The sequence below is a fragment of the Heterodontus francisci genome, chromosome 34 (assembly GCF_036365525.1).
Source record: "Heterodontus francisci isolate sHetFra1 chromosome 34, sHetFra1.hap1, whole genome shotgun sequence".
NCBI classification, from domain to species: Eukaryota; Metazoa; Chordata; class Chondrichthyes; order Heterodontiformes; family Heterodontidae; genus Heterodontus; species Heterodontus francisci.
In genome coordinates, this window is record NC_090404.1 from 26,698,070 (window position 1) to 26,721,671 (window position 23,602).

Below are 23,602 nucleotides of genomic sequence, written 5' to 3' on the forward strand. Positions count from 1 at the left end.
ACAGACCCTGTCTGATTCCCCCCCCCCTCCCTGTGAACAGACCCTGTCTGATTCCCCCCCCCTCCCTGTGAACAGACCCTGTCTGATTCCCCCCCCCCCTCCCTGTGAACAGACCCTGTCTGATTCCCCCCCCCTCCCTGTGAACAGACCCTGTCTGATTCCCCACCCCCCTCCCTGTGAACAGACCCTGTCTGATTCCCCACCCCCCTCCCTGTGAACAGACCCTGTCTGATTCTCCCCCCCCCCCCCCCCACTCCCTGTGAACAGACCCTGTCTGATTCTCTCCCCCCCCCCCCTCCCTGTGAACAGACCCTGTCTGATTCCCCCCCCCCCCTCCCTGTGAACAGACCCTGTCTGATTTCCCCCCCCCCCCTCCCTGTGAACAGACCCTGTCTGATCTTCAATTTGCTTTAATTCCTGTCCGGAGAAGCAGCTGTGAATCTATAAAATGCACCAAAACCAAAATGTCTCCACATCCCTGCATCTTTAATTCACGTCCAGCCAAAAGGAGTGACAGACATAGAGCAAGGACATACAGAGGCTAGCTGACATTCTGTCCCTTCACGCACAGGATGATCCCAGCCCCAGACATATCCTTCACTGCAGAAAGCTGTTTCTCCTGTCCTCCCCACTCCCATCTGTAAACTGGGAATCAAAACCTGAGCTTGGTGACCCTTCCCCCTGAACAGGGAACAGACACACAGAAACATTGGTTAGCACAGGAACGGGATGGGGGAGGTCATTCAGCCCTTCGAGCCTGTTGCACCAATGTTAGATCATGGCTAATCTGTCCCTTACCTCTGTTTGCCCACAAGAGAGAGGCAGAGACAGTCAAAGTGCAGACACACAGAGAGAGACAGGAAACATTGGGCTAGACTGTGACTTGCTGCAATAGTACAGACCTGTACAACACCATGGCAATGAGTCCAAATCTCCCCTAGTGAGGGGCACTGAGACACAAAAGCCAGAGATCCAGGGAGAAGGACAGGACTGAGTGAGAGAGAGAAATAAACAGAGAGGGAGAGAGAATCACAGAAACCAGTGATAGGAACTGAGAACAGGAGACAGAGGTACTGAGATAAATTAAAGCAAAATACTGCGAACGCTGGAAATCTGAAATAAAAACAGTGTTGGAAATACTCAACAGGTCTGGCAGCATCTGTGGGGAGAGAAACAGTTAACATTTCATGTCTGTGACCTTTCATCAGTTCTGATGAGAGATACTGAGACGTTGACAGAGTCATAAGGGCTGAAGAGACAGACAGAGAAAGATTAAGAACTGTAGAAATTGAGAGGCATAGATATAAAGGATGTCGAGAGATAGTGATACACAGATGGGGATTTGCAGAAAGATACTGAGATATTAAGGCAGATGTGGAGAGGCTGAGAGCAGAGGGAGGTGCAGAAATAAATTTTCAGGAAGAGATAGAGAGGGTGAAATATACAAGTTACATTGGGTGTTCTGGAGCAGCGGTTCTCAACCTTTGTGTTCCTGAGCCCCTCCCCCTCCACCTTGTTGTAAAAAATATCTCAAACCCCCTAAAACACAAGACTTTGTTCTGTAGGTAAGAATGAGTGACACAGAGAAACATAAATCTTTATTATTATTCCCCTCTGGAGGAAGCTCTTGTCCAAGGATTCCTCGTGTCAAAACACACTCTCTGCATCGACTTGTTTCTGTATCGACATGTTACAGCTTTTAAAAAATCTCCTGGAGAGAGAGAGAAATGAAACATTGATGAAAACAAAGCAAATTTCATCACACTGCCTCAAACACAAGCATTATTCAGGAATTATAACTAACTTTGTGAACGCATTCCTGAAGCTGTGAAATTAGACAATGAATTAATTTTTGAAACATGGACATTGTTGCCAAGTCCAAATTTGTGCACAGCAAGATCCCAGCATTTATTGCCCATCCCTAGTTGCCCTTGAGAAGGTGGTGGTGAGCTGCCTTCTTGAACCGCTGCAGTCCATTTGGGGTTGGTACACCTACAGTGCTGTTCGGAAGGGAGTTCCAGGATTTTGACCCAGCGACAGTGAAGGAACGGCGATATAGTTCCAAGTCAGGATGGTGTGTGACTTGGAGGGGAACTTGCAGGTGGTGGTGTTCCCATGCATTTGCTGCCCTTGTCCTTCTAGTTGGTAGAGGTCGTGGGTTTGGAAGATGCTGTCTAAGGAGCCTTGGTGATTTGCTGCAGTGCATCTTGTAGGTGGTAAACACTGCTGCCACTGTGCATCAGTGGTGGAGGGAGTGAATGTTTGTGGATGATTCCATGAGCATGACTGTCAGGCTATTGCTTGACTAGTCTGTGGGACAGCTGTCCCAACTTTGGCACAAGCCCCAGATGTTATTAAGGAGGATTTTGCAGGGGCAACAGGACTGGGTTTGCCATTGTTGTTTCCGGTGCCTAGGGTGATGCTGGGTGGTCTGTCCGGTTTCATTCTTTTTTTATTGACTTCGTGGCAGTTTGATACAACTAAGTGGCTTGCTAGGACATTTCAGAGGGCATTTAAGAGTCAACCACATTGCTGTGGGTCTGGAGTCACATGTGAGGACAGCAGATTTCCTTCCCTAAAGGACATTCGTGAACCAGATGGGTTTTTACAACAATCAACAATGGTTTCACAGCCATCATTAGACTCGCTTGGAGTGTTGTCATTTATTGTAAGGGGAATAGAATATACAAGTAGGGAAGTTTTGCTACAGTTGTACAGGGCTTTGGTGAGACCACAACTGGAGTATTGCGTACAGTTTTGTTTTCCTTACTTACGAAAGGATATAATTGCGTTCGAAGCATTTCAGAGGAGATTCATTCAACTCATTCCTGGGATGAAGGGTTATCTTATGAGGAAAGGTTGGCCAGGTTAGGCCTGCATCCAATGGAGTTTTTTAAGGCTAAGTTAGATAGATTCTTGATAGACAAGGGAGTCGAGGGTTATTGCGATAGACAGGAAAGTGGAGTTGAGGCCATTATCAGATCAGCAATAATCTTGTCAAATGACAGATTCTTCCTTTTCAGATAACTATTCCTGCACATTCTTCCTTTTCATATAACTCTCTAATTCCCTTTTATACGCTTCAATTGAACCTGCCTCCACCACACTTTCAGGCAGTGCATTCCAGACCTTAACCACTCGCTGTGTGAAACAGTTTTTCCTCATGTCACTTCTGCTTCTCTTACCAAATACTTTGCCCTCTCGTTCTCGATCCTTTCATGAGTGGGAACAGGTTCTCTCTATCTACTCTGTCCAGACCCCTCATGATTTTGAATACCTCTATCAAATCACCTCTCAGCCTTCTGTTCTCCAAGGAAAACAGTCCTAACTTCTCCAATCTATCTTCATAACTGAAATTCCTCGTTCTGGAACCATTTTTGTGAATCTTTTCTGTACTCTCTCCAATGCCTTCGAGTCATAGAGTTATACAGCACAGAAACAGGCCCTTCGGCCCACCGTGTCCGTGCCAGCCATCAAGCCTATCTATTCTAATCCTATTTTCCAGCACTTGGCCCAAAGCCTTGTATGTTATGGCCTTTCAAGTGCTCATCTAAATGCTTCTTAAATGTTGTGAGGCTTCCTGCCTCTACCACCCCTTCAGGCAGCGTGTTCCAGATTCCAACCACCCTCTGGCTGAAAAGAATTTTCCTCAAATCCCCTCTAAACCTCCTGCCCCTTACCTTAAATCTATGCCCCCTGGTTATTGACACCTCCGCGCAGGGAATAAGTTTCTTCCTATCTAACCTATCAATGCCCCTCATAATTTTCTATACCTCAATCAGGTTCCCCCTCAGCCTTCTCTGCTCTAAGGAAAACAACCCCAGCCTATCCAGTCTCTCTTCATAGCTGAAATGCTCCAACCCAGGCAACATCCTGGTGAATCTCCTCTGCACCCTCTCCAGTGCAATCACATCCTTCCTATAGTGTGGTGACCAGAACTGTACACAGTACTCCAGCTGTGGCCTAACTAGCATTTTATACAACTCTAACATAACCTCCCTGCTCTTATCTCTTTGCCGTGGCTAATAAAGGCAAGTATCCCATATGCCTTCCTAACCACCTTATCTACCTGTGCTGCTGCCTTCAGTGATCTATGGACAAGTACACCAAGGCCCTCTGACCCTTTGTACTTCCTAGGGTCCTACCATCCGTTGTATATTCCCTTGCCTTGTTAGTCGTCCCAAAATGCATCACGTCCCACTTCTCAGGATTAAATTCCATTTGCCACTGCTCTGCCCATCTTCCCAGCCCATCTATATCATCCTGTAATCTAAGGCTTTCCTCCTCACTATTTATGACACCACCAATTTTCGTGTCATCTGCAAACTTACTGATCATACCTCCTATGTTCACATCTAAATCATTAATGTACACTACAAACAGCAAGGGTTCCAGCACTGATCCCTGTGGTACACCACTAGTCACAGGCTTCCAATCGCAAAAACAAACCTTGACCATCACCCTCTGCCTCCTGACACTAAACCAATTTTGGATCCAATTTGCCATTTTGCCCTGGATCCCATGGGCTGTTACTTTCTTAACCAATCTCCGATGCGGGACCTTATCAAAAGCCTTACTGAAGTCCATGTAGACTACATCAATTGCTTTACCCTCATCGACACACCTAGTCACCTCCTCAAAAAATTCAGTCAAGTTTGTTAGACACGATCTCCCCCGACAAAGTCATGTTGACTATCCCTGATTAATCCCTGCCTCTCCAAGTGGAAATTAATCCTGTCCCTTAGAATTTTTGCCAATAGTTTCCCTACCACTGATGTTAGACTCACTGGCCTTATAATTACCTGGTTTATTTATTTATGCCCTCAAGTCTTACCTCGAGTGCGGCACCCAGAACTGGATGCAATACTCCAGCTGCGGCCAAACTAGTGTCTTATACAAATTCAACATAACTTCCTTGCTCTTGTACTCTATGGCCCCATTAATGAAACCCAGGACACTGTACGCTTTATTAACTGCTCTCTCAACCAGTCCTGCCATCTTCAATGACTTATGCACATATACACCTAGGTCCCTCTGCTCCTGCATCCCCTTTAGACCTATGGCACTTTGACAAGGTGAGGCATAACCCTCACGGTTTCTGTGCCTCCTAGAGGTCTCTCTTTGTCTCTGCAGGTTACTGTAAATGTTGTTAGCAACTCTGGAGGGGTGCTTCTAGAGCCTGCATTTACATAGGAGGATGTGGGGTTTAACTTTTCAAATTTTGGGGGGACCAGACAGTAGGGGTTTTCATCCGGGATTCCTCCCGGACTTCCTTTAACCTGCCCTCTTGGTTACTTTTTCCCCTTCTCTTTCTAAACTTTTGCCAGCCGTGTGCCTGCCTGTGCCCTTTTGTTCTTGGCGGGGGGTCCCTTACAGTTCATCAGCCCTCAGCTGGAGGGTTCTCCTAACACCGGTACAGGACTTAGAGGTGCAGGTTTCACTGTAGGTTGGGGTTTCCCCTCAACCTGGCACATGTGACAACTCCTGCAGTACTCCACCACATCTTGGTGGAGTTCCGGCCAGTCAAACTGCTGTCTTATGCGGGCTTTTGTCTTTCGTATACCGGCATGTACAGCCACTGTAGTCTCATGGGCCCTTCTTTAATATTTCTCTCTGGTACCTCTGTGGCACCAATAACTGGTGAACTACTGTCCACTCCTTGCCCTCAGGTCTGTGAGGAGAACTCCATTTCCTCATCAGTACCTCATTCTTTAAATAGTAGTAATCAGGGACTCCCTCTGCTTCAATTTCAGACTGGGCAGCCTGTGCTAACTCTCTCAATACTAGGTCAGCTCACTGAGCCTCAGCTAGAGAAAATCCATTTAATTCATTCCCTGGGTCTCCTAACATTCCAAAGAAAGTCTCGGACAGGCAGACCTCATGGTCATCTGCCTGCAGTGCCAATGCAGTCTCCTCTGGGGGAGCTGGTTTGATCTTGGCCTGATCCACTACACATTCAGGGAAACTGCAGGGGTCTGTCTCCCGCCACTGCCCTGTCTCTCTGACGTCCTGTGGTCATTCTTTCACTACGCGGGGCGACTACCTTCATCCCCGCCAGATCATTACCTAGGAGCAGGTCAACCCCGTCCATAGGCAAACTACGGACAATCCCTACGGTCACTGGTCCTGAAATGAGATCGCACTCCAGGTGCACCCGGTGTACAGATACGGGCATACTCTGCCCTCCAATACCATTCACCACCATTCTGGTGTTCACTGCACTCTCTGGGGGGGTGGGGGGGGAAAGGTCAGGCCTTTTCCCAGTAAAAAGGATCTAGTGGCCCCTGTGTCCCTGAGAATTACTATGGGCTTGCTGGCCCCACTCGAAGGGTATGGGGTTACTTTCCCTTCAGACACAAAACCCTGATAACCTTCAGAAATCCGATTAACTTTTCCCGCACTGGCCGTATTAAGCTTCCTGGGTTGCACTCTTACTGCAGATAAAGACACAGCTTGTTCTGCTGTGCTTTGCATCAGGTCCCCGTCTTCACTGAGCGGGTGTGCCATGATTAACCCTACTGGTTTTCCCTTTAATTTCCAGCAGTGAGCTTTTAAATGGAAGCACACAGTCTCCGGGTCTCACTCTTGCTCACAGCACCTTCCTGTTTGGAGGAGGAGGGTCCCCTGTGTCGACTGCTTGGGTGGAGATCACCTTCCCACCCTTTGTCCTTTTCGGATTTGTGGGAGTGATCAGGAAAGGTTCTCCCCTGGGAAACCGACATAAGTTAAAGCAAACTCATCAGCCAGAACGACCGCTTGCTGGGCTCTCTGAACCTGCTCCTCCTCTACATGGGTCTTTATTGAGAATGGGAGAGAGTTTTTAAATTCCTCTAACAGAATTACTTCTCTGAGTCTCACAGCTGAGCTGTATTTTAAGAGCCCTCAACCACTGGTCAAAAACCAGCTGCTTACTTCTTTCAAACACCAGATAAATTTGATTAGCTTGCTTTTTGAGGGTTCTAAGCTTTTGGTGGTAGGCTTTGGGTGCTAATTCATATGCCCCGAAGATAGCATTTTTGGTCAGTTCATAATTTGATGAACTTTCATCTGGCAACAAGGAATAAACCTCATGGGCTTTTCCAGTTAGCTTGCTTTGTATTAAAAGAGACCAGGCCTCACCTGGCCATTTTAGCTGCCTTGCCAGTTTCTCAAAAGACACAAAAAATGCTTCCACGTCTTCTTCATTAAATTTTGGAATTAATTGAGCGAGTTTTAGCAATTTTGTATCCAGCCCTGAATTCTGCTCCTCCATATTGGCCATGCTTTCACTGGGGTTACTCAGTCATCCCCTAGTTAACTCCAGCCGCTTTAATTCTCTCTCTTGGCATTCTTTCTGGAATGTTCTTTCTCTCTCTCCTCTATCTCTCATTCCTTCTGTCTTTCTTTCCCCTCTCTCTCTTTCTTCACGTTCCTTCTGGAAGGCGCTCACGTTCTCCCTCTCCTGCCTCCCTCTCTCTTTTTCCTGTCTCTCCCTTTCTCTTTCCCTGTCTTCTAATACAAGTCTCTTTTGTTCCAGTCCTATCTTTGCTAGCAGTGCCCTGTCTGGGTCTACATCTAACACTGCTTCTACTTCTTCAGGTTCAAGTGAAAAATGGTTAGCCACTAGTCTTAGGAGTTCAGACTTCCTAGCCTTGCCATGTACAGTGATCCCACACTGCTCAGCCATTTTTCTCAACTCCTCCATAGACAGTGCTTTCAACTTATCCCAAGTTACTTCGCCCTGGCTTGGAGAGCTACTCGCTTCAGTTGCAGACATGTTCGTATTCAATCACACACAAGCACAAGAAAACCTGTGTTAATCTTGCTCTTTTTTGATTGGAAACAATTTGGCTTCCCACTTCCAAATTTTCTCATTTGTCTGTCGGTAAAATCCCGGATGAGCCCCCAAATTTCTGTTATGACCAGGTGAGAAAGGTGTCTAGGGGTCTCTTTCAGCCTTCACCTGGTCTTATTGTAACAGGGTTTTGTTTTTAAACACACTGTGTTTTGAGCTCCCCCTTAATGAATCCTTGTTCACCACTTTCCAATTATAAGGCAAAGAAATTAGCACAAATAGGCCTTCTTGGGTTTAAAGAAGAAAAGTGAAATTTATTAAAACTTTAACTTAATCTCTAATTCAGTTAACGCCTATGGATACACACCACGTCCAACACTAGCATGCATACGTGATTACCACATGCAAATAGAGACAGGGGCGGCGCAGTGGTTAGCACCACAGCCTCACAGCTCTAGGAACCCAGGTTCAATTCTGGGTACTGCCTGTGCGGAGTTTGCAAGTTCTCCCTGTGACCGCGTGGGTTTTCCCCGGGTGCTCCGGTTTCCTCCCACAGCCAAAGACTTGCAGGTGGTAGGTAAATTGGCCATTGTAAATTGCCCTTAGTGTAGGTAGGTGTTAGGGAATATGGGATTACTGTAGGGTTAGTATAAATGGGTGGTTGTTGGTCGGCACAGACTCGGTGGGCCGAAGGGCCTGTGTCAGTGCTGTATCTGTAAATAAATAAATAAAAAGAGCAGATGAAAAATAAAGTGGAGAGGTTTGAGGCAATATCAGAAGACTTTCTTGTTACTGTGCTTTGAGCTCACTGTAGTCCTGTTGCAGCTAATTCTTGCTTTTCGTTGGGGCCCAGTATACTACTTAAACCTTGTTCACTGTAGGAGGCTTTTCTCTGTTGGGGTTCATGTGTCTTCAATGTTTTCCGAAGCTGGTGAGAGTGAGATGAGAGCAGACGGGAGAGAGGTCTTTTCAGTACTCTTTGGCAAGTTCAAATTCAAAAAACTCCAACAGCCAGTTAGTCATGTGACTAAACTGGTCTGACCATGTCAGTTTGTGTATTCGGCCATCTTAGCGGTTAAACTGGAATGCTAGCCTCTCCACCTTAAACATCTGGTAATCACAAGTCCATTGTGGATTAAATCAGAGCAGGGAATAGCCCCTTTGTCCTTTCCAAGTACTGTTACTATGCACATGCCTTTCCAGTCAGGGGCTTGGCAACCCCTTGTAATAGGCCTTCTTTTCTTCCCAGCAACAATTTCAAAAGTTAATGTTCATGTGGCAAAATAATGTGTGCCTCATTCTTGGCAAGTGGGGGCCTGTATGATATTTATTAACTGCTCTCTCAACATGTTCTGCCATATTCAATGACTTATGCACATGTACCCCCAGGTCCCTCTTCTCTTGCACCCTCTTTAGAATGGTACCCCTTATGCGATATTGTCTCTCGGATTTTGGTGGGAAGAATATAATCACCTCACATTTCTCCGCATTGAACTTCATCTGCCCATTCCACCAACTTGTCCATGTCCTTTTGGAGTTCTACAGTACCTTCCTCACCGTGCGCAATGCTTCCGCAAATTTTGCATTTGTGCCCTGTGCACCAAGGTCTAGTTCATTAACATATATATCAAGAAGAGCAAGAGCCCCAGCACTGACCCCTGGGGAAATCCACAACAAACCTTCCTCCAAAGAAAGGATGTCTGCAGAACATCCATTAAGTACTACTCTCCGTTTTCTGTCACTCAGCCAATTTCACATCCATTTCACTTCTGTCCCTTTTATTCCATGAGCTATAATTTTGCTCAAGTCTGTTGTGTGGCTCTGTACCAAATGCCTTTTGGTAGTCCATGTACACCACATCAACAGCAATGCCCTTATCAACCCTCTGTTATGTCTTCAAAAAACTCCAGCAAGTTAGTTAAACATGATTTTCCCTTAATGAATCTGGCTTTCCTTAATTAACCTGCGTTTGTCCATGTGACTATTCATTTGGTCCCGAATTATTGTTTCTAGAAGTTTTCCCACCACTGAAGGTAAACTGACTGGCCTGTAGTTGCTGGATTTGTAACAGGTTAAGTCATGTCTAAGTAAACATGTTGGATTTTTGAGGAGGTCACCAGTGTGGCAGATCGGGGAATGTAGATTAGATTAGATACAGCACTGAAACAGGCCCTTTGGCCCACCGAGTCTGTGCCGAACATCAACCACCCATTTATACTAATCCTACACTAATCCCATATTCCTACCAAACATCCCCACCTGTCCCTATATTTCCCTACCACCTACCTATACTAGTGACAATTTATAATGGCCAATTTACCTATCAAACCTGCAAGTCTTTTGGCTTGTGGGAGGAAACCGGAGCACCCGGAGAAAACCCACGCAGACACAGGGAGAACTTGCAAACTCCACACAGGCAGTACCCGGAATCGAACCCGGGTCCCTGGAGCTGTGAGGCTGCGGTGCTAACCACTGCGCCACTGTGCCGCCCTATGTCTATGGATGTAACTTGTATTGACTTCCAGAAGGCATTCAATAAGCTTCTACACAATCGACTGTTGGCACAATGAACATGCTTGGAATTAGAATTATGACTTGGATATAGAATTGGTTAGGAGGTGTATGTCACGACCGCTCAAGACAAAGCCCCCAATCAAAATATATGATTCTGATAGTAATGGGAGCAATGCACTGTTAATTCAGTCCCATCACTCCACAGGTCGCATAACATATCTCTTTAAGGCTTTCCAAATCAAAGAAAGCCACAGCCTAACTGAACAATCTAGTAATTCCTGAATGAGGTGTACCAAACCAGGTATCTTTAGATAAAAGCAAAATACTGCAGATGCTGGAAATCTGAAATAAAAACAAGAAATGCTAGAAATACTCAGCAGGTCTGGCAGCATCTGTGGAGAGAGAAGCAGAGTTAACGTTTCAGGTCAGAGACCCTTCTTCAGAACTGGTATCTTTAGATATCAACAATGTTACGACCAGGTGTGAAGGGGTCTAGGGGTTCCCTCTCAGCCTTTGCCTGGTTTAACTGTAACAGGGTTTAATTTTTAAAACACCATGTTTTTAGCTCCCCCTCAGTGAATCCTCCTTCACTGCTCCAATTGTAAGGCAAAGCAATCAGAGGTTTCCTTAGACTTAAAACAAGAAAGGTGGAAGTTTATTAATCTTCAACTCTAATCCGGTTAACGACTACGAATATGCAACGCGACCACGCTAGCATGCATACGCGATAAACACACATGCAGATAGAGACAGAAAAAGTAGAAGGAATAAAGGGGAAAAGTTTGAGGCAATATCCGGTGGTTACAGTCCTTTAAGTTCAATGTGGAGTCTTTGGTTGCCGGTAAGTATTATAGTTCGTTGGGGCCCAAAACTGTCCTGTGGTTAGTTCAAAAAACCTGGACCAGCCAGTTAGTCATGTGACCAGCTGGTTTAACCAGTCCTGGTTCTGTGGATTGTATCATTTTAGTAGGGCTTGGAATGCACTTCACGCCACCTTCAATGTCTGGTGATCAAAATCCATTTGGGTTAATTGGTGCAGGGAATAGTCCTTTGTCTCCATAAGCCCTGTCTCTTAGGATGTAAATATCCTTCCATTCCAGTATCTGGTGATCTTCAAACAAGTAATTTCTTCTCTCCAGCAACAGTTTAAAATCAATGTTCATATGAAAAAAAAAAATGCCTCACTCTTGGCAGGTGGGGGTCTGCATGACAAATTCACAGTTTATTAGAAAAAAACTATAAATCTTAAACATTACTAAGATAAACCAGTATCTAAAAATAGAAGTAACACTAAGTTTGTTTCAGATTTACGCTTCCTGACGAGCAGTCCTCTGATTCAAAGTCCACTCACAATCTTCCAGGGTCTGATGAGGAAAAGAAAACAGTTCTTCATCGATAGGCACGTCAGTTCAATAGCTGAAGCATCAAACTCTGTTTTCCAGCGATGAACACAGTTCAGTATTAAATTCTTTTTTACAGCAAGAATTCAATAATTGTTTTTTTTAAGAAATTAATCTGGCTTGAAGCTTCTTTAAAATTTTGAGAGAGTGTCATAAATAGGGTTTAAATAGACTGAACGCTCCTATTTCTTTCAGTACATGTTGGCACAGCTGTCTCTCAACTGTCTCTGCAAAGCCAGGTTTTTCAAAAGTCAAATGCAACATTGTATATCCAGTCCTCTGTCTCTGAATGGTTGTATCCAGTGCACCCAAGATGCACCTTTCCTCAGTAGCTTCTGAAGCTGGCTGCCTTAAAGCAGTACTGATCCTTTGCTGTCTTAAAGACACACTGCACATTTCTCCCCAAAAAACAAAAGGATCATGACAGAGGTAGGGGACAGAGAGTAGAGTATTGGGTATGTACTCCAGTTGGCAGGATGTGACTGTCGGTGTCTCCCAGGGATCTTTACTGGGGCCTCAGCTTTCCACTCGATTTATCAATGACTTCAATGCAGCAATAGAGAACTGTATGTCCACGTATTTTGTCGATACTGAGTTAGGCAGCTTATTGAGTATTCTAGAAGGGAGCAAAAAAATTGTAAAGGGACATTGAGATTTAGTGAGTGGACAAAACAGTGGCGTGAGGTCATTAACATTAGAGTCATTTGCGGCATAGAAGGAGGCCATTCTGCCCATCGAGTCCATGACAGCTCTCCACGGAACAATCCAATCAGTCGTCCTCCTCCCCTGCTTGACCCCCGTAGCCCTGCAAGTTTATTTCCTTCAAGTGTCCGTCCGATTTCCTCTTGAAATCATTGATTGTCTCTGCTTCCTCCACCCTCATGGGCAGTGAGTTCCAGGTCATTACTGCCCACTGTGTAAAAAAAAAAGTGCTTCCTCATTTTCCCTCTGCATCTCTTGCCCAAAATATTCAATCTGTGTCCCCTAATCCTTGTACCATTAGTTAATGGGAACAGTTATCTTTGTCTAACTTATCCATGTCTGTCATAATCTTGTTCACTTCGATTAAATCTCCCCTCAATCTCCTTTGCTCCAAGGACAGCAAACACAGCTTTCCCAACCTAACCTTGTAACTAAAATCTCCCATCCCTGGAACCATTCTGGTAAATTAGATCTAAGAAAGATGGATCAGAATACTTTCTAAATGATTAAAATTTAGGAACTGCGGAGGGACAGAGAGATTTAGGCTTTCATGTACAGAAATCACTAAAAACTACTGGACTGGTCGAAAAAGGAATTAAAATGTCTAATGGAATGTTTGCCTTTATCTGAAGGGTGAAAGTAATGTTGCAGTTATATGCAACTCTGGTTACACATCATCTGACGTGAGGTGTTTAATTTTGGGCAGTACACCTCAGGAAGGATATATCAGCTGTGCAGGAGGTACACTGCACATTCACCAGAATGATAGCAGGTCTAAAAGGGTTAAACTGTGAGGACAGGTCATATAGACTAGGCTTGTATTTCATTGAGTTTGAAGATTAAGGGGTGATGTCATTGAGGTATTGAAGAAAATTAAAGGATTTAACAGGGTCGATAAAGAGAAATGATTTCCTCTGTTGATGGAATGCAGAACAAGGTGGCACAACATTAAAATGAGAGCTGGGCCATTCAGGGGTGCTGTCAGGAAGCACCACTTCACACAGAGGATAGTGAAATCTGGAACACTCTTTTCCCCCCACCCCCCCAAAAAAATCTGCTGAGGATGGGGATAAATGGAGAATGTCAAAACTTGAGATTGATAGATTTTGATAAAGTTACAGGGATATGGAACCAAAACGGACAAAGGTAGTTGCGACATGGATTAGTCTTGATGTAATTGAATAGCAGAACAGGCTCGAGGGGCTGAATGGCTTCCTCCCACTCATGTCTTACTCTGTTTTACAGGATCACTGAGACTGATGCCCTGAGGCTCCGCTCACAATCCTGGGATCTTCTATTCCTGACCATTATGGAGCAAGGGTATTCAGGGTGGCCTAGACAGGACAACAACCTCCCCTTCATAGACACATGTTCCTGACTGTGAGTCGATGGTGCGTCCGGGAGAACGATGGGTGGACACAGTGTGTTTTGTTATCTTAATGATAATCTGAATCTCAAGAAACAAACCACCCCTAGGCTTAGATAAGACTCTTGGGCTCCTGTTATCTGGGCTGCTGGAGCTGGACAAGGCCTGACCCAGTACTGACAGGACAGGACAAGCCCACTGGGAGATGACGTAAGGCTGAATTAAGACTCAGATGCATCACTTTCATGAAATAATTAGTTGGAAAAAGTGTTCATTCATAACCTTTTAGTAAAGGGGCCTCGAGGGAAGCATAACCATAATATGGTAAAATTTTATATTGAGTTTGAAAGTGATTTAGTTAAGTACAAAACTAGGGCTTGAATCTAAACAAAGCCAACTTCGTAGGTATGAGGGGCAAGTTGGCTAAAGTAGATTGGGAAACTACATTCAAAGATTTGACAGTAGACAAGCAATGGCTATCATTTTAAGAATTAATACATAATTTGCAACAAATGTACATTCCTTTAAGACACAAAAATCCCACAGAAAATGTGGTCCAAGAGGAGTTAAAGGTAGTATTGGATTGAAGGAAGAGACTTATAATGTTACCAAAAAGAGTGGTATGCCTGAGGATTGGATTGATTTTCGAATTCAGCAAAGGAGGATCAGGAAAGAGAATGAAGAATTTGATTCCAAATTAATATGAGACATAAAAACAAATGTTTCTATAGGTATGTCAATAGGAAGAGATTGGAGAAAGGAAAGGTGGTCCTATTCGAGGCAGAGACAGGTAAAATCATAGCGAGGAATAGGGAAATGGCAGAGACATTAAACAAATACTTTGTAGCTGTCTTCTCGGTAAAAGACACAGGAAACATTCCAGAGATAATGGGGAACCGAGGGTCTGGCGAGAATGAGCAACTGAAAGAAATCAGTGTAAGTAAAGAAATCGGACTGGAGAAATTATTGAGACAAAATGGTGAGAAATCCCCTGGACCTGACCATCTTCAACCCCAGATTTTGAAAGAGGCAGCTGTAGAAATAGTGGATGCATTGGTTTTGCTCTTCCAGAATTCCACAGATTCTAGAACAGGTCCAACGGGTTGGAAGGTAGCAAATGTAACTTCACTATTCAAGAAGGAGGAAGAGGGAAATCGGGGAACTATAGACCAGTTAGTCTAACATCAGTGACAAGCAAATTGCTGGAATCTATTATTGGGGATGTGGTAATAGGACAGTTAGAAAATCATAATATAATTAAGCCGACTCAACATGGACTTGTGAAAGAGAAATCACATTTGACAACTCTGTTAGTATCTTGAGGATGTAACTAGTATGGTGGTTAAGAGGGAACCAGTATTTGGATTGTCAAGGAGCAAGAAACATTTGGTAAGGTGCCACATCAGAGGTTATTACACAAAATTAGGGCTCATGAGATTGAGGTAATATATGAGCATGGATTGGTTAATGGACAGAAAACAGAAAGTGGGAATAAATGGGATATTTTCAGGTTGGCAGGCTGTAATTAGCAGGGTACCACAAGGATCAGTGCTTGGCATCAGCTATTTATAATCTATATCAATGACTTAGATGAGGGGACTGAGTGTAACATATCCAGGTTTGCTGATAGTACAGAGTTAGATGGGAAAATAAACAGTGAGGACACAAAGAAGCTACAGAGGGACAGAGACAGGTTGGGTGAGCGGGCAAGAACATGGCAGATGGAATACAATGTGAAGTGTGAAGTTAGCCATTTTGATAGAAAAAAATAAAAATACGTTTTTTTCCGAATGGTGAGAGACTGAGAAATGTTTGCATTCAGAGGGACCTGGTGTCCTTGTACATGAATCACAGAAAGTTAACATGCAGGTACAGCAAACAATTAGGAAAGCAAATGGTATGTTAGCTTTTGTTACAAAGGGATTGGGGTATAAGAGTAAAGAAGTCTTACTACAATTATGCAGGACATTGGTGACGCCCCACCTGGAGAACTCTGCAGTTTTGGGTTCCTTACCTAAGGAGGGACGTATTTTCCCTTGAGGGAATGTAATGAAGGTTCACTAATCTGGGTCTTGGGATGAGGCGATTGTTCTATTTATTCACAAAATGTGGGCATTGCTGGAAATTCCAGTATTTATTGCCAATTCCTAGTTGCCTTTGAGAAAGTGGTGTTGAGGCACCTCCTTGAATATAACTGAATGGGTAGCTGGGCCAATTCATAGGGCGGTAAAGAGACAACCATCTTTCTGTGGGTCTGGAGTCACATATAGGCCAGATCGGGTAAGGACGGCAGATTTCCTTCCCTAAAGGAAATTAGTGAACCAGGTGGGTTTTTGGGAATTTCACGGTCACTGTTGGGACCAGGTGAGAAAGGTGTCTCGGGGCCCCTCTCAGCCTTCACGTGGTCTTTCTGTAACGGGGTTTAATTTTAAACGCACCGTGTTTTGAGCTTCCCCTTGGTGAATCCTCCTTCACTGCTTTCCAACAAGGCAAAGAAATTAACACAAAAAGGCTTTATTGGGTTTAAAGAAGTGAAACTTATTAAAACTTAAACTAAAACTCTCATTCGGTTAACACCTATGGATGCACGCCGTGCCCCACACTAGCATGCATATGCGATACACATATGCAAATCGAGACAGAAAAGAGCAGGCGAAAAAATAAAGTGGAACGGTTTGAGGAAATATCTGAAGAGTTTGTTACGGTTCTTCAATCTCACTGTAGTGTCCTTTTGTAGGTTGATCTTGCTTTTCATTGGGGCCCAGTATTCTTTTTAAACCCTGTTCACTGTAGGAGACTTTCCTCTCTTGGGTACATGTGTCTTCAGTGAGTTTCAGTTCCGTGAGAAAAATGGGAGCAGAAAGCAGGGGAGGAGGTCTTTTCAATTTGGGAGCACAGATCTTTCTCTCTCCAAACATTTTTTTTCTCCAATTTAAAACTCTCAGTTCAACAGCCAGTTAGTCATGTGACTAAACTGCTCTGACCATGTCTGTTCTGTGAATTGGCAGCAGGGGATAGCTCCTTTGTTCCAACACTGTCTGCCAGCATGCAAAAATGTCCTTCCAGCCAGGGGCTTGGCAACCCCTTGTAACAGGCCTTCTCTTCTTCCCAGCAACAATTTGAAATTTAATGTCCATGTGGCAAAATTAATATGCCTCATTCTTGGCAGGTGTGGATCTGCATAACAGTCACCATTACTGATACTAGCTTTTTATCCCAGATTCATTTAATTAATTCAGTTTAAATCCCTGAACTGCCGTGGTGGGATTTGAATTCATGTCTCTGCATCATTAGTCCAGGCCTCTGTGATACTAGTTTAGATTAGATTTAGATTAGATTAGATTAGATTAGAGATACAGCACTGAAACAGGCCCTTCGGCCCACCAAGTCTGTGCCGAACATCAACCACCCATTTATACTAATCCTACATTCCCACCAAACATCCCCACCTGTCCCTATATTTCCCGACCACCTACCTATACTAGTGACAATTTATAACGGCCAATTTACCTATCAACCTGCAAGTCTTTTGGCCTGTGGGAGGAAACCGGAGCACCCAGAGAAAACCCACGCAGACACAGGGAGAACTTGCAAACTCCACACAGGCAGTACCCGGAATCGAACCCGGGTCCCTGGAGCTGTGAGGCTGCGGTGCTAACCACTGCGCCGCCCTGTTCAGTAACATAACCACTGTGCTCCATCACCACCTATGAGGAGAGATTAAGTAGACTAGGTCTGTATTCCCTGGAGTTTGGAAGAATGAGAGGTGATCTGACAGAAACATAAATTCTTAAGGGACTTGACAGGGTAGATGCTGAGAAAATGTTTCCCCTGTCTGGGGAATCTAGAACACCAGATCACAGTCTCAGGATAAGGGGTCGGACATTTAGGACTGAAATGAGGAGAAATGTCTTCACTGAAAGGGTTGTGAATCTTTGGAATTGTCTACTCCAGGGAGCTGTGGATGCTCAGTCATTGAGTATATTTAAGACAGAGATTGATAGATTTTTGGGTACTGAGGGAATTAAGGGATATGGGGATAGTGCGGGAAGGTGGAGTTGAGGTAGAAGATCAGCCAAGATCTGGGTGAATAGCAGAACAGGCTCGAAGGGCCAAATAGCCTCCTCCAGCTCCTATTTCTTATGTTCATTAAACTTCAGTCTGGTTCCTCAAGCTGCTGGGTGAGTGAATTAAATCTTTCTTGACAAATCTCGAAGATACCAGATTACAAGTCATGACCAAAACATCATTTATTGGTTACAAATCACAACTTAGTTAAATCTGGACACACAGACACTTTATAAACATGTATAAACACATAGAAATGTAATCAGAGTTATCCAGCAGTTGAGCACTAATAGGGAGAGTATTTCACAAAACAAGTAACAAAGGTTAACCTGGTTATTCAGTGATTGACTGTAAATCAGCACTAATGGATGCTGAGTATTAATTACAGCAGGGACCGGAGTCTGAGGTTAGAAATTGGTGAGTTTACTTTAAGAGTAATTCCTTCAATATCTGACATGTTAACAGCTGTGAACAACCTGTCTATCAAACAGCTCAAGTCTGCTGGTGCTCACAAACACACAGAGCTTAAACAGCCTCGTTCTCGAGCTAAAGAACAGACTTTCTCCTGTCAATACAGAGCTGCAGGATTGGCCTGTGATCTGTTTATTGTTCATCTTTTGTTCAGTACATTTACAGAGTGGATTTAAATGGAAAACGAGGTTTGCAGACATGATGGTCTATTCACACATGAATGAGAGATGCTGTGGGGCAGACGCTCAGTCCACGAGGGGCAACTGACATCAGAAATAAACCCCAACTGTCAGAATGAACATGGTTCAGTCCTGGATGTGATTAACAGCAGAATCCAAACCTGGCAATCATCTGTGAACTTGCTGATGTCTCAGCAGGATGGATGAAGTAGTGAATTCCTTCCCACACTCAGAGCAGGTGAACGGCCTCTCCCCAGTATGAACGCGCTGGTGTTTTAGCAGGTTTGATGACTGAGTGAATCTCTTGCCACATTCAGAGCAAGTGAACGGCCTCTCCCCAGTGTGAACTCGCCCGTGTGTCAGCAGGTGAGACGAACAAATAAATCCCTTTCCACACACTGAGCAGGTGAACAGCCTCTCCCCAGTATGAACTTGCTGGTGTGTCAGCAGGTGGGATGACTGAGTGAATCCCTTCCCACACTCAATGCAGGTGAACGGCCTCTCCCCAGTGTGAACTCGTTGGTGTATCAGCAGGTGGGATGACTGAGTGAACCCCTTCCCACACTCTGAGCAGGTGAACGGCCTCTCCCCAGTGTGAATTCGCTGGTGTGTCAGCAGGTTCGATGACTGAGTGAATCCCTTCCCACACACACAGCAGGTGAACGGCCTCTCCCCAGTGTGAACTCGCTGATGTGTCAGCAGGTTCGATGACTGAGTAAATCCCTTCCCACACTCGGAGCAGGTGAACAGCCTCTCCCCAGTGTGACTGTATCGATGAGTTTCCAGCTCAGACGGGTAATTGAATTCCTTCTCACAGTCCCCACATTTCCACTGTTTCTTCCCAGTGTGACTGCACTTGTGATGCGACAGGCCAGATGATCGGCTGAACCCTCGTCCACACACAGAACACGTGTACAGTTTCTCCACTCTGTGACCGGTGTTTTCTGCTTCCATGGTTAAAGGCCCTTTGTATTCAGATCCTGATGAATCGAGTGACACTGTCAGATCTTGATGTGATGTTTGGTTTGAGTTCCAGTCTGCAAATCCTCCCTTTCTAATACCCTGTAAAATAAGTTACAACAGGAAAAAGGGAGAGAGATGCTACAAAAACACAAAGACAGGTTGTGAAATTGAGTTGAATGAATCTGGTAATTAGTGGGACCAGAACAGAGAGTGGGCGGAGCTTCTGGGACCCAGTGACCAGGAGAGAAAATCATTGATTCATTGATTTGATTCTCACTCTGCACACAGGGGCTGGAGAACTGAACCCAGTCAGAGTAGAGGGAGGGAGAAAACTGGCAGTGGAGGAAAGAAATGGTGCAGATGGTGTCATGGGTTTGGATTTCAGCACAGGGAGGAGGGAGAGTGTGTGGGACGGGGATTTACAGCTTTGGGGGAACAAGAGAGGAAAAGATGTTCCATAGAAACTAGAATTGTCTGTTCCGAGTTTCTATCCTGTACTGACAGTGATGACTTTTATAAACTCCTTTCACAGGGGATTAGGAGAGGATTTACACACATTGATTTTATTCTCACTCTGCACACAGGGGGTTTCTCACCATCTCTCCTGAAGGTGCTGGTCTGTGTTACTGTTGAGGTTACTGTTTACCTCCCACTGAATTGTAACAGATAAAATCAAACTAAACATCACACCAAGATCAGACATAATCACTCTTCACCAGCACCTGAACATCATTGGCCTTTCAACATGAAAGCAAAAAGCCTCGTTCACAACCGGGAGAAACCGTACACGTGTTCTGTGTGTGGACGAGGCTTCAGCCGATCATCTGGCCTGTCAAATCACAACTGCAGTCACACTGGGGAGAAACAGTGGAAATGTGGGGACTGAGAAGGAACTCTACCCCTCTGAGCTGGGAACTCATCGACACACTCATACTGGGGAGAGGCCGTTCACCTGCTCCATGTGTGGGAAGGGATTCACTCAGTCATCCAACCTGATGGGACACCAGCGAGTTCACAGGTGACTGTTGGGATTGGATTCTACTGTTATTATATTCACTGCTCACGATCTGGTCTTTTCTGTATTAGGAAGATCAAATGCAGACTGGGTGATCACTTTGTACAACGCCTCTGTTAAGTCTGCAAGCATAACTGAGTTACCGGTCACATCCCATTTTAATTCTCCGCCCATTCCCACTCTGACCATGGCCTCCTGCACTGTTCCAGTGAAGCTCAAGGAACAGCAGCTCATCTTTCAATTAAACACTTTACAACCTCCGGACTCATTGAGTTCAGCAGTTTCTGCACCAACAGAGAGTTGTCGGGATCTGGAAAGCTCCACCTGAAAAGGTGGTGGAACCTAATTCGATCAGTCATTTTAAAAGGGAGTTGACAGGTATTTGAGAATGGGGAACTTACAGGCTTACAAACAACAAGTGGGTGTGTGGGACTAAGCACGACTGTTCTTTCAAAGAGCCAGCACATGCACAAAGGGTTGAATGGCCTCCTTCTGTGCTGTAAGTTGCTATGATTCTAGGAGTTGGCCATTTAGTCCCTCGAGCCTGTTCCACCCACAATGAGATCATGGCTGATCTGTGATCTAACTCTATATACCCACCTTTGCCCCATATACCTCAATACCTTCGGTTAACAAAGATCTATCAATGTCAGATTTGAAATTAGCATTGATTTTGTATCAACTGCTGTTTGTGGAAGAGAGTTCCAAACTTCTACCACCCTTTGTGTGTCGAAGTGTTTCCTAACTTCACTGCTGAAATGTCTGGCTCTAAGATTTACACTATGCCCCCAGTCCTAGATTCCCCAACCAGTGGAAATAGTTTCTATCTACCCTGTCAGTCGTAATTAATATCTTGAAAACTTTGATCAAATCACCCCTTAATCTTCTAAATTCCAATATATACAAACCTCATGTGGAGATGATGCATTTTGGAAGAGGCAATATATACCTAATGGCACAGTTCTCAACAATGTGCAGTGAGGGGGGGACCTGGGGATTCATTCGCAGAGATCGTTGAAGGTGGAAGGACATACTGAGAGAGTAGTTAGCAAAGCATATGGGATACGGACTTCATTAGTCGAGATATTCTTTCATGAGATCTGGGTGTTGCTGGCAAGGCCAGTATTTATTGCCCATCCCTAATTGCCCTTGAGAAGGTGGTGGTGAGCCGCCTTCTTGAACTGCTGCAGTCCACGTGGAGTAGGTACACCCACAGTGCTGTTAGGAAGGGAGTTCAAGGTTTTTGACCCAGTGCCAGCCAAGGAACAGCGATATAGTTCCAAGGCAGGATGATGCACGACTTGATGGGGAACTTGCAGGTGGTGGTGTTCCCATGCATCTGCTGCCCTCGTCCTTCTAGGTGGTAGAGGTCACGGGTTTGAAAGGTGCTGTTGAAGGAGGCTCGGTGAGTTTTTGCAGTGCATCTTGTAGGTGGTACACGCTGCTGCCACTGTGCATCGGTGGTGGAGGGACAAAAGCAGGGAAGCAGCGCTGAACCTTTATGTCCATTTCTGGTCACCACCCTCTAGGAAGGATGTGAAGGTCCTTGGGAGTGTGCAGAGGAGATTTACCAGAATGGTTCCAGGGATGAGGGAATGTAGCTACAAGGTTAGGTTGGAGAAGCTGGGATTGTTCTGCTTACAGCAAAGGAGTTTGAGGGAAGATCTGATAGAGGTGTACAAGATAATGACAGGTTTAGATAAGGTAGACAAACAATAGCTGTTTCCAGTTGTTGATGGTACAAGGATTAGGGAACATAGAATTAAAGTTTTGAGCAAAAGATACACGGGGGATGTGAGGAAGACCTATTTTATGCTTCGAGTGGTAATGACCTGGAACGCGCTGTTTACAAGGATGACAGAAGCAAAGATGATTAATGATTTCAAAAGAGAATTCGATAGGCACTTGAGGGAAATAAACTTTTGATAGTTACTCTTAAGTCTGCTTCCAGCACCTTTTCAGCCAGTGTATTCCAGATCATAATAGTTCACTGCATAACATCGTCCCTCATGCAGTCTCTGGTTCTTTTGTCAGTTACCTCACATCTATGTTGTCTGCTTACTGGTCATTCTGACACTGGAAACAGCTTCTCCTTGTTAAGAGGGTTGTCAGGCTGGAGGAGTTCACAGATAGGGAAAGGTGAGACCATGGTGGGGATTGAACAAAAGGGTGAGAATGTTAAAGGCTGAAGCCAACAGACATCTACCCCATATAGAATGTGACTCACAAACAGAAAGGATATTTCATTAATAAATGTGTGGAAAGGTGAGAGTTTTCCCCTCTTAATATCACAAATAGATACATAATGAGGGGGGAAATCTCTGTCTTCAACAGACAGTGACAAGGAAATAGGGAAATGAATGGCCTTGAAACAGCTGGTCCACTTGACACTGGAGTGTCTGAAACTCAGAATAGGAATTCCAGGAAAACAAAACACTGACAAATGTTGAAGTGTTTTGTTGATAAAAGAAACATTGATTTCACTTTGAAAGGATAAATAGTTTACCAGGGGGTTCACACTGACTCACCTGACTGGCAGTCTCAGGTTGCAGCCCCTCAAACCCTGCGATTGCTTCCAGAAGCCGCTGCTGCCTCGGTCCTCCGGCCTCGGAGCTTCTTCCTGTTGTTTCCCAGGACAATCACTCAGCTCTCGGTAACATGACCCTGCCCAGAGGGAGTTCAGGGACTCAGAGGAAGAAAAGAAGTGAGGCGGTGAATCTGAGCTGGGAAAAACAATGAGAGAAACAGGATTTAATTTTATAAACTGAATTGTTACAAATCAAATCTAAACAATTATTGTCATTAATATATTCTTTTGGCGATGGGGAGGAGCTTATGAGTCGCATCTGCAGTTGGTAAGTGGCGGAGGAAACGATGGAACCGGCGGGAGTGAGGGGAAACACCCGGTGAAGGCTGCAAGCCCCTGTTCATAAGCCGCAGCTCCCGGGTTTGCACCGAGCGGGGCTGTAGGTCCCTGTTCCCAACTGCTCCCGGTGCCCAAGGGAGAAAACCATTGGTTCGTTGGTATCACGTGTGTGTCCAGTCCAGCGGCACCTGCGGGACTTGTGCCAATGAAAAGCCGGCGTTGACAGCCGCCATCTTTATAGGGGGCAATGTGCGGCAGGGCGCATGCGTGGTTATCCTGGGCCC

The 23,602-nt window shown here is 44.9% G+C and overlaps 1 protein-coding gene across 1 annotated transcript in view; it reads right to left on the minus strand.

The window, feature by feature from the left end:
* Positions 1-23,562, minus strand: part of LOC137349242 (zinc finger protein 420-like) — a 41,990-nt gene extending 18,428 nt beyond the window's left edge. Inside the window, exons 1-3 of the mRNA XM_068014737.1 lie at positions 22,981-23,562; positions 22,386-22,565; positions 18,663-19,536 (exon numbers count right to left, since the gene is read on the minus strand). Coding sequence (XP_067870838.1) covers positions 18,663-19,536; positions 22,386-22,433 — 922 coding nt within the window. The 5' untranslated portion in view covers positions 22,434-22,565; positions 22,981-23,562. The remainder of the gene's footprint in view (positions 1-18,662; positions 19,537-22,385; positions 22,566-22,980) is intronic.
* Positions 23,563-23,602: the final 40 nt, after the last annotated feature.